We start from the raw sequence: 16,517 nt of genomic DNA, 5'->3' as shown, positions 1-16,517 counted from the left end.
AAAGACGAATCGTGTCAGTAAGGTGTTAGACGATAGCTGGCCAAGAAGTGTCCCCTATTTATTTTTCAAATAGCTGGCAACCCCTGGGTTTGAGTGGCCAGCCAACAACAGGATTTATTTTTACAATTACAAGAAAGGCCACCCGCTACTAAACACACGAGATTGTGTTAAAACAACAGCTTTATTGTGATATAATGAAACAACTTGACCTGCAGCCTGCAAATAAATACCCAGGTCTGCTGATAAAACCAGCAATCAGCTTTTTAATCCGTATCTTGAGCTAAAATACGAATAAAGCACCGTTGCCAAGCAACAAGCAAAGCCGGAAGTGATACGCGCTGTGCGTTCCTGTTTTACCTCCGTCACTTCCGCCACGAGGAGAGCTTCTTTTTTTTTGTTCCCTTCTCTTTTTTTTTTTTTTACCCACAATGCTTTTTTCCAGCATGGCTGCTCCCGTGTGTCGGCGTGTGTGTAAACACTTGTAGCGCTGCCGGCAGCAAGAGAGAGAAACGGCCGACTTTATGACAACTTGAAATCTCCCATCGGGTTCCGGAAATCCACTTCTTCTGTTGGCAAAGCAGCGGGGGGGCGAAATGAAGATCAAATCCAAGTCTTCGTATCACAAATCTGAGAACACCTACAGGGTGAGAGGCTGGAAAACTGGCACGTAGCGTGGCGCTGATGCGGCTCAAAGCTTGACCTGGTTTCATTTAAATGGACCTGTGTTCATGAACCAAACCAATAGTCTTGATAATAATAATAATAATAATAATCAAACAGCGGGTACTTGTGTATCTCTGAGCTAGCCGGGTTGGTTTTAAATCCTGTCTTGTTTCTTTTCAGTTTCTCACATTTGCTGAAAGACTTGGCAACGTCAACATCGACGTCATCCATCGAATCGACAGAACTGGGTCTTATGCTGAGGTTTGCACACTGGTGATCCCACCAGCTGCCCCTTGTCTTGTCTGTGAGCTCCACTGTTTGCCTCTGACTGCTGATTATTTTTGCTCTCATCACAGGAGGTGGAGACATACTTCTCAGAGGGGCTGACAAAATGGAGAGACCTCAACTTAACAGAGCATTTCAGTGAGTATCACCTGCCATGAGCTCCACATCACTTTATAAGGTGTGCTGTACATTGCAAAAGTGTCCGTATCCCCCGTTTTCCCGACAAACACGAACTTGCATGTGTTTTAAACTTTTTTCAACGCACCGTAAGGTGTCGAAACGAGCGTTTGGTTTTCACGTGAAAGCGATGCCTTTTCTTCTCCAGCTACCTTCCTGAAAGAGGTGGCCAACAAGAGCCAGTCCTTCAACATGCTGGTTTTCCATCAGGCGTCCATAGTGGAAAGCCTGAAAACTCACCTGGCGGTCAAGAACAGTTTGGCCTACCAGCCCCTGCTAGAGTACGTTACACCCACCATTTCATCAGGCATATTAAACCCTTTAAATTAATTTCCCTTTTATTCATCATGTTTTAATTCCTTCTCTCCCTCACCCCAGTCTGGTGGTGCAGCTGGCCAGAGACCTGCAGACGGACTTTTATCCCCACTTCCCCGACTTCTTCCTCCTTCTCACCTCCCTGCTGGACACGAAGGATACGGAGGTGCTGGAGTGGGTTTTCACCTGCCTCTCCTATCTGTACAAGTACCTGTGGAGGCTCATGGTGAAGGACATGACCAACATCTACAGGTGAAGCCAGATCACACGTCCAGACTTTACTTCCTGCTCCAGACCTTCCTGTCAAATAATTCACCAGGCTTCCTAAAGGTCTTTAGAAAATGAGTTAATAATGTAAAGAAGAAATCGAAGCCTGCATTTGTGCTTTTTTTGCTGCAGCCTATAATATTGCTTGCAACCTGTTGTTTTAAAGCAATACCTTCTGTCCACAGTTTGTACAGCACGCTGCTGGCACACAAGAAGGAGCACATCCGCAACTTTGCTGCTGAGAGCTTCTCCTTCCTGATGAGAAAGGTGGGTAACTGTGATGCATCCTCTGAACGTCACCCTTCCTTTTAATACAGCATGAAATGGTTTCCTTCCTATATAAGGTGCACTTTAAAAAAAAAAAACTTTATGTGGGTTATGCCAGTAATTAAGATTTATTCTGGCAGGTCCCAGATCTCGACGCCTTGCTGAATCACATGTTCTCAGACCTGGAGCAGCACCCTGACAAGGTGGAGGGCGCGGGTCAGCTGCTGTTCGAGATGTGCAAAGGGGTTCGCAAAATGTTCCACTCCTGTGCTGCAACTGTAAGTCGCCTTGGCTGCGCTTTGACATCCTCGCTCGCGTTTGAAGCAGGACCTAGTTCATGTTTTTGGGGAAATATCCTATAAGACAACTTAAAGGAACTTTTTTGATTGCTTAATCATTCCTTCCTGACAGCCAATGGAGCTGAATAAATCTGTAAACGAAATAATAACATAATCAAATTATTTCATCCCTTGGGTTCTTTGGATTATTTTTTTGGGCAATTTCTGGGACTATTGCACATTCTCTGAATATTGGGGTAAAAAAGCGGTGAGATCCCTTTCTCATTCGCTTTCTTGCATGTTTTCCACCTGTTAAAATTTTTCTCACTGCAGAACTAGGAACTTCAAGTTGACTGCACGATAGCAACACAGCCCTTCGTAGATTTGTGGGCTGCAACCATTGCTTCTTTAAGGTCATTGCTGATGTATCTCCATCTTGGCAGTGCCTTAACGCTCGCCTGTATGCTGCTGAGAAAGTATTCAGGACAATACTTTCTCGTTTAAATCCTCTAGAACACACAAGGTTGATTATTTATCATTTATTATAATAAATAATATTTTTTTATTATTATTATTATTAAGAATATTATTAATAATAATTATTATTAAGAATAATATTACTAATATTAAGAATGATATTAATAATAATAACAATAATAATAATAATAGTTATTATTAATATTATTCTTAATAATAATAATAATATTAATTATTATACACTCTTCTCAATTCTATGAAATACCAAACCTAGAAAACAAATTATTTCTGGTATTTCATAGAATTGAGAAGAGTTTATACTTTCTTTATTCCCATTACTTTTATTTATCTATTCAACTTTTATATTTTTTGTGCCTCCCAAAATTATTCATACATTGTTGCATTTTGTCGGGATGCCCACAAAATATAGAATTTTATTGGGATTTTCTTATTGCAATAGTAGATCAACCCAACGTGGCAAACATTTGTGAAACGGGATGAAAGAGGTTTTAACAGGTGTTGCATAGAAAATCTGAAAAGTGTGGCGTGTTTGTACTCGGACCCTTTTTATAGTGATAAATAAAGTCTGGTCCAACCAACCCTGAATGTGCGTTCCCGTCGCATTGTGAAACACGGCGGCAGCGGCATCATGCTCTGGGAACGCTTCAATGTGATTAAACGTGTAAACGCTCGATAGGTATAAACAGTTATTCACGGCACATTACATAACCGCACGCAAAAAAATGTTTGGATCCTGTGACTCCAGAATCGGTTAGCTTGGAAGGATCCGATCTACGCAGCAGCCTTTAAAAATTATATTTTAATTCTCTTCAGGCTTTTCCTGCTGCCTGGAGGAAGCTCGGCTCCACCACCTGCCCCGGGGTCTCGCTGCCCTGGACCGCCGTCAGGGACGCCCTGGATCACATGGTCCAGGCAGCGGCCGGTTACGTGGACAAGGAGCACTTCCTGGTTTTGTGGGAATCGCTGCAGGTAAGACTAAGACCGCTTTGACGACGACCGGACCGGCTGGCCACGGTGGGTCGGGACTCATCCAGCTGGCGCGTGGCCGGATGTGGTTTGGTCACAGGTCAGCGTGGAGGAGCTGTCCGACGCCGTGGGGAAAACGGGCGAGGCTGCACGCGAGGCGATGGAGCAGCTGGAGAGGCTGCTGTTTGTTCTCCACACCCTGGCGTCCCACAGAGGCGGGGCTAAAGTCACCAAGCCGGAGATGGTCTGCAAGGTAACCGAGTTTGGAATAGTTTGCTAATGAGGTCTCCAAATGTCTCCCCTTTTGAGGGTTAAACCGCTTTTTGGGCTTTTCCGTCTTCAGATGGTCGTGCGGCTGATAGAAAGCTGCTCCCTGTCAGCCTCCTGCTCCCGCCTCCTCCTCCAGATCACCTCCTCTCTGCTGCTAGGGGAGAACATCAGTCTCCCAGGCGTGCTTATACGAGAAACCGTCCAAAAGGTGCAATCATATACCCAAGACGTCAGCTTTCATGTCCTCATTCTGTCTGAAAGCTGCTTGGAGCTTGAGCCTCATCCCCCTCCTCCTGTTCACCAGGTATTTAGCAGCAGGTTGGAGCAGGATCTGATACTGGAGTTCACTAAGGAGATGTTCACCATGGAGCAGTTTGAGCAGGTGGGTTTACGCCGGTCTCCCGTCTGCCCCTTGCATCCGGCCCTCTCTCACTGACCGCCTTGCTTGCAGCTCTTCCTCCCCAGCCTGCTGCGCTTCACCGCCGGGCTGCTCGGACGCGGGGACGCCCCGTCACGCCACGGCGCTCTCGACGCTCTGGTCCACCTCATCCTCGCCAAAGCCCCGCCCCCCACCGACGGCTCCATGGCCTTCGAGACCTACCCGCTGCTGTTCGCCGGCCAGACCACAAGGTTAGGCGTTACCCGTGTTTATGGTCGCCAAAACAAATCTCACTTTTGGTCTGGTGGGACCAGATCACCTTCAACCACATGTTTGCTGTGTTGCCTGGTACAAGCTGCACAAATTCCCCTCTGACAACCCTCTGAGGCTAGTTTTATACTGACATTGCCTAACATCCAGGGAGAATCTGTTCACTTGCACTGTTATTTATGGGTGTCAGAGTAAAAAGGGGGTAAAAACCGTGACAGCCTGTAGCGCCATTGAAGAGATTTGGCATTGTAAACTCAAACATTGAAAAATTAAACATTGAAAAATCACTTGCAATGACATTGAAAACAATATTTAGCTAGCTGTTGTCACTGGTTTAGCTCAATGTCACTACAATCATTAGCTGATTAAGCTAATGTAGATAATATCAGTGAAAATAACGGGCAGCGGTACTAGATGGGAGCTTTTCATAAATTCAATACAGGTAGACGATGAGTACCGGAAAAACGGAGGGCCCATGAAGGGGCCTTCAATTTAGCCCCGCCCCCGACAGACAAACAGTGCCAGCTTGTAGTGGCGTCGTAGCTAAAAGAGCTTCTGCAGTGACATTGAAAACATCTATCATTGAAAAAAGCTGGAGCATAAAATGAGAATACCATCATAAGTTTTTACTTTCTAATAATGTTTGATTTTTTTTAATAACAAATCTCTTTTCAATGTCGCTGCAAGCTGTCACTGTTTTAGCTCCGTAACTTTTTCAGATTTTTATTCATAGAAAAACTTTGGGAATCAATGAATGATTTTCCTTCATGTGACGTACGTCGCATAAAATCCTACTGAGATGTTAGAAGTTCTGGTTGTAGCAGCAAAAACGGAGCGTCTGCCTATTGGATGCCGTACAAATGTGTTTTTTTTGGGGGGTTTTTGCCTTTTAGCGGTCAGGAGGCGGAGCGGCAGACGGTACCAGAGCTGGTGCTGTCCCTCATCAAGCTTCCGGAGGAGCAGTCCATCACCGATCTGTCGCTGCCTTGGGCCGCGCTGGTTCTGCTGCCTCACCTCAGGTAAAACCCACAGCGGCGGCCATCTATAAACTAGTCAGAGAATCTGCCGCGTCATCGGCAACCCGGCTCCTGTTTTCATCCTCATGCCTCTCTTTTTTTTTTTTTTTCTCCCTTCTCTTTAGACCTCTGTCCCCGGCTGCCGTTCTCCCCGCTGTGGCCGCTTTTTTAAACCGCCTGCTGGACGACATCGAGGCAGAGAAAATGGGCAAAGGTATGTGGGTGTTCCCACCAGGCGGGGCTTTACAGATGAAAACTGTGCAAATTTTAACCTAAATTAATAGTTTCTATGCACATCTATAGGACGGAGATTATAGAAGCAAAGGTTTTGAGTGCAGCTTTGATTCAACAACAGCCTGGCCCTTGCAGCAGGCCACTGTTGATTGTCTGCGATAAATGTTACCACTGATTGAATGTTTGATGTTCCCATGCGGATAGCTATTAATCCTGTCTATAAAGAGCCAGGCGGTAATGTTTTTGTCCAGTCTGGAAGTCTGGAGTGAGAGCTAAGCAAAGCCTGATGGTCTTTTCTCCTCCCAGCGGCCCTGTTTGCAGCCAGACAGGCTCTCAGCTGCCTCCTCTCACTGGACGGCTCCGCCCAGCTTCTCTCGCTGGTCTCTGTGGACAAAGTCTACGCCGTGCTGCGGTGAGCTCCGTCATATAGTCGTAGCGTTTTTTCTTGCCCCGTTCCTCTTTAATGTCGTCCCCGTCGTCGTTGCAGGAGGTTCCCCACCGACGTGTCCGCCCTGCTGCTCGGAGACCTGTACCATACCCGCCTGTCGCTCAGCGGCGCATCAGAGCGCCTCTCCCACGCCGCGCTGCTGGAGATCCACGAGACGCTGCGCTCCAACCTCTCCTCGAACGTCTCCAAGGTCAGTTTCCACCGCGCGAACCCAAAGTGTTGCTTTGGGTACTGGAGGTTTACGTTTGACAATCTCCACTTTGCAGATCCGCATGCTGACTCTGAGGATCTTCTCCCAGTTTGAGGCAGAGCTCCCGCCTCAGAGCGAGGTATTGCTGCGGACCAAGTCGCGCTGCATCCCTGAGCGTGTTTAAGCCTGTCAGCGACTCTCTCTTCTTTTTCTTTTTTCACTCTCTCATCCAGGATGAGGAGAGCGTGGAGGCGCAGTCGGTGTTTGCCGTTTGCCTGCTGGCCGAGCTGGTCCCCGCGTCGGTGCAGGACTACAGGGAGAAGCTGCTCCACCTCAGGAAGCTGAGGCACGACCTGGTGCAGCGCAGCCTGCCGCGGGGGCCGGCAGGCACCTTCCAGCAGGTAGACGCAGGGACTCCTGATAGATGGAGAAATTATGAACTTCAAAGTAGCATGTATTTAAAAAATGACACGTTTACCATACCATGAGAAAAGTGGGTACACCCCGGATCGTTTCATTAGACAACATTGAAGACGTGACACTTTGACACAATGTAAAGTCAGTCTACGGCTTATATAACAGTGTAGCTTAGTTTTCCGATCAAAATAACTCAACATCCATTAATGTCTAAACCGCTGGCAACAAAAGTTAGATGAAAATGTTCAAATTGTGCCCAATTAGCCAAGAAGATTGCCAACATCACAAAACTGAGCTGCATCAAGGGCCCAAGGCCATAAAGCCGTCTAACTGGACCGGTTCCACTCGGAACAGGCCTGACCGTGGTCGACCACAGAAGTTGAGCATTTATCCAGTTTTCCAACATAATGACCCCAAACCCACCTCCAAGATGACCACTGCCTTGCTAAAGAATCTGAGGGTAGAGGTGCTGGACCGACCGAGCGTAGCTTCACGTCTCTAACATCCACCAGCTCCGTGATGTTTGTCACGGAGGAGAGGAGGAGGAGGATGCCAGTGGCAACCTGTGAAGCTGTAGCGAACTCCAGCCCCATCAGAGTTAAAGCAACGCTGAGGAACTTCCGAGTGGCACTCCCCCTACAGGATGTTTGGAATATAGCACTCTCTTGTTCATAGTCGCTTCATTTGTGGCCCAGATAAGCGACTTCATGGTCAAAAAACAAGCCCCATGAACCACAAATTGTGGCTCATGAAATTTACAAGAGACTTCAGAAAAAAAAAAACAATTTAAGAGTAGCTTATAATAAGCAGATGGCAATGGCCTTACATTGGGCTGCCATAAAGCTGTTCGTCTTACCGTGAGAACGAGGACTGAGCGGCGAGACCGCCCCCGGGTCGGCGCGTAGAAAGTTGAACGTGTGGGGTTTTTTTCTGCCAGAGACACTAGCGGGAGATGATGGATCCCCTGAATCGTCTCATAAACACTTAGATTAACATCACAAGGACTTCGAAGAGGAAATGTGAAGGTAAAAATGTTAGTGCTGCTTTAAAGCAGTGCTGGAAAATAATAGTGGCCACGCAATATATAGATTCTTTGGGCACATTTTGGACAGTTTCACCTAGGGGTGACTAAGTGTTGCCAGCAGGTTATACATCAATGGATGAGTTGTTTTGAGTGGACAGCAGGTTTACATTGTTATACAGGATGACTCCTTCACATTGTATCAGTGTCATATCTGCAGCGTTGTCCGATGGAAAGGATACAATAAAATACTTAGCACAATGTTTTTATTGTGTACCTATAAAAAATAACCAATGATTTTTCTGATAGTGATTTTCTGGTTAAGTCAAACAATATTCTGCTTGTTTGCACTGATTTTCTTCTGTTTTATAGATGGTAGCAACTGCTACCAACCCAGCTATCGAGTCTTTAGGAGTTTCTTGGATTAACATCACAATTTGTAATATATTACAACAGGCTTTTTTTTTCTTTTTTTTTTTAAATCACTTTAGGTTCCTCTGAGGTATCTCATCGCCATGCTATTTGTCAACTTCAGGCCACTGTGGGATGCAGTCATTGAACTTCTTGTGTGAGTATGACCCGAATTGCGCACATTCTGTAATATCACAAGACTTTTCTTTATTACTGTAGTAATAAATAACCTCTCTGAGCTGATCAGATTGTTTTGAGTATCCTGAGTCCGTCTTTTCTTCTTTCTTCTGTCAGGACTCATGCCAGAGGAATGGAGAACAAGGACTTCTGGGGAGTTTATTATGAGCATCTGGAGATGGTGGCAGAGCTAGCAGGTGGGGAGGGGGAGTTGTTTTACGATCTTTTGGAAAAGCGTTCATACTGCTTGAGCTTTTAAATATTTTGTCGCATTACAGCTAAAAACACCAATGCATTTTTTTTTAAACGTCTTATTTGTTAGACCGACACAAAGTAGCACATAGTTAATATGACTGGAAAAATGAAAATGAGAACAAACTGGACCTGAATCCCCAGGCTGATACATGGTGGTGGCGGCATCATGCTTTGGGGTTGCTTTCTGCACCTGGGCGAGGGAATAATGGAGCTAAATCCGGTGAAGTTGTGGATAGAGACACGTTAGAGGCTGCAAAATACTTGAGCGTGTGATAGTGGGGCTTCACCGTCCAGCAGGACAGCGGCTCTAAACGTACAAACAGAGCTATAATCAAACATTCAGGTAGAAATACAACTGCTGTGGTAAGGATTTAGTCCCAATAGTCTGGCACAAAGTACGACACTATTGAGAAATACCACAGAAAATGGCTTGTATATGTAAACACCCTCCTAGTGTTACCTTGTCATTACAGCTATATGTATGTTTTTTCTTTCTAAATAGTTTAAATTCATTCAGAATAAATGGTGTCTGAACAGTATTTTTAACATCTTGCTGCAGATTTTCAATTGGATACATGACTGGACTTTGACTAGACCGATCTACTACATGAATACGCTTTGATCTGACAACCATTCTGTTGTAGCTCTGGCTGTATGGTCGCTGTCCTGCTGGAAGACATTCGAGGCCTCAAATGGGTTTTCTTCCCTACCTGACCCACATTTGCCTCGATCCATCTTCTCATGCAGTCGTTTCTGTAGAAACACATCCTTACAGCACGATGCTGCCGCCACCATATCTCTGAGTGGAGCCGGCGGGTTTAGCCTGAAGCACAGCATCAGTTCGCCACATGTAGCGTTTTTCATGTCGGTCCAAAAGATCCGTTTTGTTCTCATCTCACCAGAGCTCCTTTTCCCGCATGTTTGCTGGGTCCAATCAGCTTCATGTTGGGGTGATATTTATCACACACTGGGAGGATATGTTTAGGTGACCTGCTGCTTTAATGGGTTGGATTGCACTAAGGGGTGTCGGGGAACGTGAATACATGATGCTATACTTTTTAGTTTTCATAAATAAAGCTTTTCCATCCTCTTCAGAATTATTCACATTGATTAGATTGTCTATCCAAATAACAATACTAGGGCAGGGAGATATGGACCAAAAATAAATTCTCCATATTTTTATGCTGAACGCCGATATAATTCAATTCAATTCAATTTTATTTATATAGCGCCAATTCATGAAACATGTCATCTCAAGCCACTTTACAAAATCAAATTCAATCATATTATACAGATTGGTCAAAAATGTCCTATATAAGGAAACCAGTTGATTGCATCAAGTCTTAACAAGCAGCATTCACTCCTGGAGAAGCGTAGAGCCACAGGGAGAGTCGTCTGCATTATCTATGGCTTTGCAGCAATCCCTCATACTGAGCAAGCATGAAGCGACAGTGGAGAGGAAAACTTCCCATTAACGGGAAGGAAAACCTCCAGCAGAACCAGGCTCAGTATGAACGGTCATCTGCCTCGACCGACTGGGATATACTATATTTATCTGGATATGTTTTTCTTGTCTTAAAGTAATCCTAAAAAGGCTTCTCTGAACTTTAGCCAAATGTCTCACAGGCGCATTCTTTTAACAAACAGCTGTAGATAAATATGATAAACAGTTGAAGGATAACCTACTGGAATACATAAAAGTTTAAACGATATAGTCTCATCTTACACCTTTTTTTTAATCTTTTTATATTATTAAATATTTTTAAAATCTCAACATATTGCCCAGCCCTACACAATACGAAGAAGACCTCTGCCAGAACAGTATGGCTGCATCTGTGCCACCTCTTCCTCTGTGTCTCATTACAGAGAAGGAGTCGGGTGTGACTGACGAAGACGACGACGGCGAGGAGGAAGAGTCAGGCACACGGGCCGAGGCCGGCTGCGATGTCATCGAAAGCGGCGACGTGGGGGTGCTGTTCCTGGATCAGCTCGAGCTGACCTCCGACCCCAACGAGAGGACGGACTTCCCCAACTTCCGCAGCCTGCTGTGGCGCGCCATGGCGCAGTTCCCCGACAGGGTGGAGCCTCGGAGCAGAGAGCTGAGCCCCCTGCTGCTCAGGTTTATCAGGTGAGTGTTGCGCCGCGCCGAGGGAAGCGTTTCTGGGGCCCCCCCTGCACAAGTAGTGGATCGTGGTGTGTGTTGTTTTGGCAGGAACGAGTTTTATCCTGCCGACATGCTCGTCGCACCGACTCAGAACTTGAGGAAAAGCAGCGAAGCTGTCCACGAGGAACCAGAGATGGCTCTGGAGGCGGAAGAGGAGGAGGAGGAGGTGAAGGAGGAGGATGCAAGCAAGCAGCAGAGGAAGGCGCTTCCGAGGAGGGTGGCTGCAAAGTAAGAACCCAGACTTTCCTGTAAACGTAGCAGCCAGAAGTGAGCCGTCGATGGATTAACGTTTTCTCTTGCAGGCAGCTCATTACCCATCTGAAGGTGTTTGCCAAATTTACCAACCCTCGCTCTCTCTATCTGGAGAGCAGCCTCAGTGAGCTCTATAACCAGGTAGGTCAACGCAAGTTAGCACAGAAAATAAAGAAGGTTTTGTTTGGTCAATTACTTATGGCGACTTCAATTTCTTGGGAGTTAATCTACTGTTGGGGAGCTTGTTGCTTGCCGCTTAAACGGGGCAACATTTGTAAGTCACGTGTGAGTGGAGTAGCAGCTTTGAGTGGGTTGAATGGGATCATCCCACATAGGGCTGGACGATAATTCAATAACGATACATATCGATTGATAGACGTATATCGATAATAGAAAAAAGGGTAAATAAAAAGTTAAATAGAATAAAAGTTTTCATTCCTTTTGTATTCTAGCCTATCATGTAGGTTAATACTACAGTCATTACATCCTCCCAGCCAATCACAACGCAGACCTAGGAACCCCCACCCCCCCCCACACACCAAGCTCCACCTTCAAGGAGTTCAAAGAGCACGTTCTTTTTTCTTTTTTTTAAAAGCGTGCAGTTTTGCTACAAAATTGGTTGAATAAAGGGTTGAATTTAGTGTTTGCGTGTTCTGTATCTAAAGATAAGTCGCTAAGCAACAACATAAAATGGGCAGGGCTGCACTAAAAATATATGTTTTGAATTTCTTGATAATAATCGATATCGATCAATTTGATTTCTGTTTTATGGATATGCTTTTTCTCGATATCGTCCAGCCCTAATCCCACAGCGATGTGCGACCAGCAGGGTGTGAATGTGCCAGACTGTTGTAGCTGCGCTCGGTTCTCCTCTACGCACTGCTGAGGTCCCTGTTTCGTAACGGAATATATTGTTACGTTTCCAATATTTCTCGTATCTTTAGACTTTTTCAAATCCAGAAAACAAACCAAAGAAGAGGTAATAGCAGGATAAGCTATTAGGCATTGGCTGAGTTAATTTGCATTTTATGCATTTAAATTACAACGTGGGACCATTTAAAGAAAAACAAACAGCTGTTGGATTTATTGTCACGAAGCGTTATCCCACAGAAATTGGCCAAGCACAATTTTCTTGTGTAAACTCGTTTTGCGTCTGACTCACTTTGTTTAATTATCAACGGGAATGTTTCTCTCTCTTTTCCGCCTCAGCTGCTCTGCCACCAGGACCAGCAGATTCAGCGTGTGGCGCTGGAGTGTGTCCTCACATACAAAGACCCCGACGTAGTCCCCTACAAGTAAGGACGCGCTGCCCTACCCGGCCTGAAACTGAGAGGTTCTCTTTGGCTTTTTCTCGGTTTTCCCCTCTGATAGGTCACTCCTCTCATCAGCATCGTCACCGTCTAAGGTTACACGTGCAGGAATGTCCACTTTGACCGCATCGCCGCTACTAACTGGCTTCTTGGCCTCTAGCTGCGGCCATCAAGCTATCCTTTTACCACACTTCAGCCAGGCTGCAGACAGAAGAGCAGCCCAGGGCTAGATTTGCCTTACAGGAACATGATGCTACGTTCACTCGCTTCCAGGATGGTGAAAGTCAGCAAAGTAGACGGCTCTGAACGCAGATATTTTTTTTTTTATAATGGGGTTTAAGCAGTCATTATTTTCATAATGTCTAATGCTAGATTCTGAGGAATCGTACAACCTGTCGGTTTTTCCTGCCTTATGCTGGGTAATTGTTTCCTGCATCTTTGTGCACAGGGAGAACCTTGACCGGCTACTGGATGACAAACACTTCAAAGAGGAGATCGTCCACTTCAACATTTCCGAGGAAACGGGCGTAGTCGATGCTTCCCACAGAGCCAAGCTGATTCCTCTGCTCATGAGGTACTGGTCCCATCGGGGAGGAGGGCTGCACCATGTTAGGAAAAGTTACTATATGAGATAATATTAGTGTGGCATGCAGCCCCGATCAAAGATGAGACTTTACTGATGGGTTTTATGAGATTTGAATTCCTTTAGAAATATATGCCGTTAATCGTAGCTTTTAAATCCACATATCACCACAGTAAGAGCTGAAACGCGTTTGTGTAGCTCATCATTTCATATTATACCAATTTAAATATACGGCATTGACAAATGCTGTCATACATATTACTATTAATACTTAAATAACGCAACTTTTGCCTCTCCGGAGGGGCAGCCAGGACTATAGGAGATGCTACTGTGTCTATGTGTCATACGTGTGGACAACAAGCTACCCGCTACTACAAATGGGCGGGACAGGAAGCACATGCTCAAAAAATAAAAGCACTTCACTGGTTTTGTATTTGTTTTCTCTGGTGGAGGTCCATCGTTTCTGGTTTGAGTCAAGTAAAGCACATTCCGATTTGCTGGAATAAAATACAGTTCTGATTATTTACAATTACTGTTTGTTGTAATAACAACATAGCTTGTGATAAATACAGAAAAAAGGCATTAATGTCTTTCTGCTTTAGTGTTCTAGCAAATCTAGACTCCAGATGATTAGTAATCTATCCAGCTACCAAAAAACTAAAACATTGATGATTTCCATCAGAAATACAAGCTATTAATGGAAAGGTTGCCTCTGTCTTGTGATGTTTTGGCAATAAAGTTACGTAGCTTTAGTTTCTTATCAACTTTACCACTTCTTGACCTTCTCAAACCTTTTTGTTACACTAAACGACAAATGTCAGCAAACATGTTTGGAGCACTGAGAGCCTGAATGCAGGATGCTGAAATAATTATCTGAGTCTTATTGTGCTTCAGGCGTTTCTTTGCGATGTGCATATATTGCGATATTTATTGCATAGATTGCGATATATATATTTGGTGCAGAGGAATATATATATTTTTTTAGAGGTTGTCTGAGTAGATCTGTAAACTTTACTGTGGTGAGTCACCTAAAATGCCTCTATCAAGGAACTGACGAGGGATGAACTCAAGACAGCTTCGAGTAATCCACTGAGCTCTGCTCAACTATACAGAATTCTGTTGTCACGTTCTTTTTCGTGAGTTTTTTTTAGGTTGGTGACTATTCGTATTATTACTGTTACATAAAGGTCCATAGCGCTCCGTTAACGGTATCCTCTTTGCCGTGTATGTTCCAGGATCCTGTTTGGCCGTCTGCGCAGTAAAGCTGGCAGTAAGTTCCAGGGAAAGTCGAGCGCCGCCACTCGGTCCTCCATCATTTTGCGATTCCTGGCCGGGAGCCAATCAGAGGAGCTGGGGATGTTCATCGACCTACTTCTAGAGCCTCTGTGCCATTACAGCCAAGGTAGGGCTTATGACGTTGTGACGGTTTAAAATGCTGCTTGTTGCTAACAGCTACATGGAGATCATCGGTTAGCCTAGATTCTAATGCAGTGCCTTCCAGTAGTGTTTATATGTGCATTATCACCACAAAGTTCAGTGGATTTTACTGGAATGTTATGTGAATGATTAACATGTAGTCCAGAATTGTGAACTGGAAGGAAAATTATGCATGATTTGTTAGTGGCAAACTGCAATTAGGGCTTCCTTTAGCTTTCATGGAAGCTATATTTATTTTCCCACCTGAGCTGTGGATCTCTGCAGCTCCTCCAGAGGTATTACTGCTATCTTCAAGGTGGATGGGCAGTATCTTTGCAAGTTTTAACAAACACGGACCACTTTCCGTCACATAAAAAAAAAAAAACAATAAAATATGTTAAAGTTTTTGGTTGTGACATAAAAATATGAAAAAAAAATAAAGAAATGAAGGGGTAGAAATACTTTAGTTTGGCCGTGTCTGGCTCATAAATAATGAGCAATAAAAAAAAGAACCCAGGTAAAGGTAATCTCCGTTTGGTCGTCAGGATCCTGTCTGGGCGCGGTGGAAAAGGCCATCGCTGACACGGACCTGGCCGCCGTGCTTCCTCTGGGCCGTCAGCACAGCCTGCTCAACATCATCCATGTTGTGCTCCAGAAGCTGGGACACCTCATCCACACGCACCTGCCCAAAGTGCTGCAGATCCTGCTGTGTGTCAACGCCTCCGTCTGCACCGTCCTGGACCAAAGAGACCAGGTAAGAAAAACATTTTTTTGTCTGATTTTGCTCACTGTGTGTTTAAAACCACGATTCCTTGCTGTAACAGCTTCGAGCAGGATGCGTCAGCCCCCTGAAGAACCTGAGGAGACTGGGCATTCTCAGGATTCAGGACTTCTTCGACGCGTTCGACACGTACAGCTTCAGCCCGGATGAGATCGACGCCGTTTTCCAGGCCGTTGTCTGGCGTCAGGTACCACTTCCCCTTTCAGCTCCGTCACAGTCACCCGGCATTAAACAGCGCCGTTCCGCTAACAGGTCCGCCCGTCTTCCGTGTGCAGGTGTGCCGTCTCCCCACGGAGAGCCCCTACTCCCCCACCCCCCTGCTGAAGCTCATTCACGTGTGGTGCAAAAATCCCAGGTCGGTACCCACGTCCTCCGTTCCCCCCTCGGCGATCCAGAACGCCAACCAACACACCAGAGCCTCATCGGGTTCTGTGTTTCTTCCGCTCCAGGTATTTTCCCCTCCTGGCCAAGCAGAGGCCGGGCCACCCAGAGTGCGACGTCCTCCTGAACGTCTTCGCCCTCCTGTCGGCCAAAAACGCATCCCCGGCCACCATCGCCATGGTGATGGACATCACCGAGGCTCTGGCCATGGCCAAAGACTTCGTCGCCTCAGAGGCCGAATCGGAGCTCAGCGTCAACGGCTGTGTTTTCCCACAGCCTGAAGAGGGCGCCGTCGTCACGGCAGGTTGTCAGCTCATCCCTTTTTAACTTGAAGCTCATCGATGCTGCGGTTCCAAGTTCAATATTCATTTTATTGTCTCTCCTCCCCCCAGAACCCTTACCCCAGGGCTCCAGACTCTTGCTGCCTCATATCTCCACCTTGCTGCGTTATTTCAGCGGAGTTGTTCGCAACACAGACAGACTCAAGAAGAAGAAGTTCAGAGCACAGGTGGCCAAAGAGCTCAACATCCTCTCCAAGTGAGTTATTATTTTTTATTTATTTGTGTGATCACAGCTGCTGCTGGTCTGCGTGATCATCTTTTTTTTTTAAGTCTGTAACGAGCGTTAGCAACAGACCCGGGCACGCCGCTGTTTACCTCCTGCGTCCCGTTGTGAGGACCAACAGGGTAAACGCGGTCGTCCTTACAGAGATCTACACTGCAAAACAAGAACTAAAAGTAAGTCAAATGTTCTTGAAATTAGTGTTTTTGTCCTTGATTTGAGCAATTAAACAAGATTATCTGCCAATGGAATTAGTATTTTACTA

At 45.6% G+C, this 16,517-nt stretch overlaps 1 protein-coding gene across 1 annotated transcript in view; it reads left to right on the top strand.

Annotated features, from left to right (window-relative positions):
- The first annotated feature begins 437 nt into the window (after positions 1 to 437).
- Positions 438 to 16,517, top strand: part of utp20 (UTP20 small subunit processome component) — a 31,708-nt gene continuing 15,628 nt past the window's right edge. Inside the window, exons 1-31 of the mRNA XM_012877088.3 lie at positions 438 to 644; positions 844 to 924; positions 1,020 to 1,086; positions 1,274 to 1,406; positions 1,504 to 1,692; positions 1,893 to 1,974; positions 2,115 to 2,252; positions 3,564 to 3,719; positions 3,817 to 3,969; positions 4,060 to 4,194; positions 4,291 to 4,368; positions 4,438 to 4,616; positions 5,529 to 5,654; positions 5,777 to 5,865; positions 6,192 to 6,297; positions 6,373 to 6,523; positions 6,600 to 6,662; positions 6,757 to 6,924; positions 8,453 to 8,529; positions 8,667 to 8,746; positions 10,671 to 10,932; positions 11,017 to 11,196; positions 11,271 to 11,361; positions 12,430 to 12,515; positions 12,979 to 13,104; positions 14,349 to 14,515; positions 15,075 to 15,283; positions 15,354 to 15,497; positions 15,586 to 15,665; positions 15,760 to 15,995; positions 16,084 to 16,228. Of these exons, the coding sequence (XP_012732542.2) occupies positions 594 to 644; positions 844 to 924; positions 1,020 to 1,086; positions 1,274 to 1,406; positions 1,504 to 1,692; positions 1,893 to 1,974; positions 2,115 to 2,252; positions 3,564 to 3,719; positions 3,817 to 3,969; positions 4,060 to 4,194; positions 4,291 to 4,368; positions 4,438 to 4,616; positions 5,529 to 5,654; positions 5,777 to 5,865; positions 6,192 to 6,297; positions 6,373 to 6,523; positions 6,600 to 6,662; positions 6,757 to 6,924; positions 8,453 to 8,529; positions 8,667 to 8,746; positions 10,671 to 10,932; positions 11,017 to 11,196; positions 11,271 to 11,361; positions 12,430 to 12,515; positions 12,979 to 13,104; positions 14,349 to 14,515; positions 15,075 to 15,283; positions 15,354 to 15,497; positions 15,586 to 15,665; positions 15,760 to 15,995; positions 16,084 to 16,228 (4,028 nt within the window). The 5' untranslated portion in view covers positions 438 to 593. The remainder of the gene's footprint in view (positions 645 to 843; positions 925 to 1,019; positions 1,087 to 1,273; positions 1,407 to 1,503; positions 1,693 to 1,892; positions 1,975 to 2,114; positions 2,253 to 3,563; positions 3,720 to 3,816; positions 3,970 to 4,059; positions 4,195 to 4,290; positions 4,369 to 4,437; positions 4,617 to 5,528; positions 5,655 to 5,776; positions 5,866 to 6,191; positions 6,298 to 6,372; positions 6,524 to 6,599; positions 6,663 to 6,756; positions 6,925 to 8,452; positions 8,530 to 8,666; positions 8,747 to 10,670; positions 10,933 to 11,016; positions 11,197 to 11,270; positions 11,362 to 12,429; positions 12,516 to 12,978; positions 13,105 to 14,348; positions 14,516 to 15,074; positions 15,284 to 15,353; positions 15,498 to 15,585; positions 15,666 to 15,759; positions 15,996 to 16,083; positions 16,229 to 16,517) is intronic.

Source organism: Fundulus heteroclitus, chromosome 17, assembly GCF_011125445.2.
Source record: "Fundulus heteroclitus isolate FHET01 chromosome 17, MU-UCD_Fhet_4.1, whole genome shotgun sequence".
NCBI classification, from domain to species: domain Eukaryota; kingdom Metazoa; phylum Chordata; class Actinopteri; order Cyprinodontiformes; family Fundulidae; genus Fundulus; species Fundulus heteroclitus.
Note: the sequence above shows the minus strand (reverse complement) of the source record. Positions and strands in the feature narration are given on the sequence as shown.